General features: G+C 38.0%; 1 protein-coding gene across 1 annotated transcript in view; it reads right to left on the reverse strand.

Annotated features, from left to right (window-relative positions):
• Window positions 1-802: 802 nt before the first annotated feature.
• The window catches only part of LOC103253075 (putative protein ZNF720), a 7244-nt gene continuing 5741 nt past the window's right edge, over window positions 803-2305 (reverse strand). Inside the window, exon 4 of the mRNA XM_021709368.1 lies at window positions 803-962. Coding sequence (XP_021565043.1) covers window positions 820-962 — 143 coding nt within the window. The 3' untranslated portion in view covers window positions 803-819. The remainder of the gene's footprint in view (window positions 963-2305) is intronic.

The raw sequence follows: 2305 nt of genomic DNA on the forward strand, positions 1-2305 counted from the left end.
GTAAGGCGTGAAAGAAACTGAAAGGCTTCGCCACATTCTTCACATTTGAAGGATCTCACTCCTGTATGGGTCACTGCATGTTCAGTAAGATGTGAATGAGAGTGAAAGGCTTTGCCACATTGTTCACATTTATTTATTTAGTTAGTTATTTATTTATTGAGTTGTAGTCTCACTGTCACACAGACTGGAGTGCAGTGGCCACTCCCGGTCACTGGAGCCTCGAACTGCTGGGCTCCGGCGATCCCTCCAGCTCAGCCTTCCAAGTATCCGGAACTACAGGTGTGCACTACCATGCCCGGCTTATTTTTTTGATTTATTGTAGAGATGAGGTCTCACCAAGTTGCCCAGGCAGGTCTCAAACCCACGGGCTCAGGCAATCCACTCACCTCAGCCTACCAAATTTCTGTGATTACAGGCTGAGCCATTGAACCCAGCTCATTCTTCACATTTATAGAGTTTCTCTCCACAATAAATTTTCTTATGTTGTGAATGATATGAGTAATAGCTAAGGGCTTTGCCACAGTTTTCACTTTTGAAGGCTCTCCCCCCCATGGATACTTTCATGTCTATTTAGATAGGATGATTTCTTAAACACTTTCCCACATATATTGTATATATTTCTCCACTATTTTTTTTTTTTGATGTTGTCTACATTTTGAGGACCGGTTAAAGGTTTTGCCATATTCTTGTTTAAAAGCCATTTCAGAAATATGGATACTCTAGTGGATAACAAATTTGGAGTGTTAATGAAAGACTTTCCTACTCTTGTTACATTTGTATTGGTTATTTGCAACTGAGCATTGTATTTGCCCTTCACCTTCATTCATGCACACTTACCCAAGATTTTTGTAAGCATAAGTTCTTAAAGACATATTTACCATATTTTCCCATTGGCACCTTTGCAAGTGAGTCTTCTATGCTCTTCTCTGGCAAAAGTCCTTCAGTGTAATGAGAAGTCACAGCTGAAAATCATGAAAATAAAAATTTATTTCACATGCAAGACTCAGGTGACTATCCTTTGAAAATAAAACACAATATTATACCATGGTAAGAACATAAGTATGATGGCAAGTACAAATCACAAGTTTCCACTCCATCATAAATATATGTACTTAAGAAAATACTTACCCCATTGCCTGTGTGAGAACTCAAAAAACAGCTAAGACTTTGCAGAATCCACATGATAAAATGAGTTACATTAAAGAGAAAATTTAGTAATTTTGCCAAGATAATGTCTCTTCCTTTACAATGTAGCATGATGTAATCAGATGGGATGTTCTAACTCTTGAATTCTTCCTCAGGGAATTAACAGAAGAGTGGAGTATGAGTCCACACTTCTGTCCTTTGAGGGTTTATGCAAAGACTGGTTTCTGTTCCAATGTACAGAGAAGACACACCCTAAGAACAGGTATGAGTCTCCTAGAATCTCTAACTTAGTGATTGGTGTTATATTAATCTAGACAAAGCAACATCATAAACATTATGATGTGTATATCTTTGAATTTCAAATACCCCAATTCAAAAAAAGTATGCCAAAGCATAGAAAGAATCAGGATAAATGACTCAATTAAGGGTGCAAAAATAATTTATGGAGATGCAAATTATTAAAATGTTTGAGAAATTTTCATATGAAATGTAGAAACGCTTACTTGAATGACCACACTACTGCGTAGGTGACAGAGAACATGCTGATAAAACGTAATCATAAAAAGGATTTGGTGGTACCGGGAAACTATGGGGGGAGGGGGATGGGATTAACAGTAGCAAATATCTGTCGGGGGGATGGGAAAACACTTCTTATCTACAGGGTGCCTGAATGAAACGTCATTGTACACCTAACCCTTAACTGTACCCCACAAAACCATAATAAAAAATACTGATTAATGAAAAAAAAAAGGATTTTGATAACATCCTTGATATTGATATTGGTCTCAGTAATAATTTTTTTATGACTACAGAAATAAAAATATATATGAACAAGTTGGGGACATCAAACTGAAAAGCTTCTGCAGACTAAAGGGAAAAGGAAGAAGCCTTACAGGACAAGAAAAATATCTGCAAACCATATACTTGATGAGATGTTAAAGAAAAAAAATCATAATCTCTTGAATACAAAACAGCCCAAAAGCCGGGCTCAGTGACTCAGCCTGTAATCCCATGCCTTTGGGAGGCTGAGGTGAGCAGATTGCCTGACCCTGCGGGTTCGAGACCCACCTGGGCAACGAGACCTCATCTCTACAATAAATCAAAAAATCAACCAGGCGTGGTAGCACATGCCTGTAATTCCGGCTACTTGGAAGACTGA

Source organism: Carlito syrichta, unplaced genomic scaffold, assembly GCF_000164805.1.
Source record: "Carlito syrichta isolate Samal-C Ts95f unplaced genomic scaffold, Tarsius_syrichta-2.0.1 Scaffold197905, whole genome shotgun sequence".
Classification (NCBI taxonomy): Eukaryota; Metazoa; Chordata; class Mammalia; order Primates; family Tarsiidae; genus Carlito; species Carlito syrichta.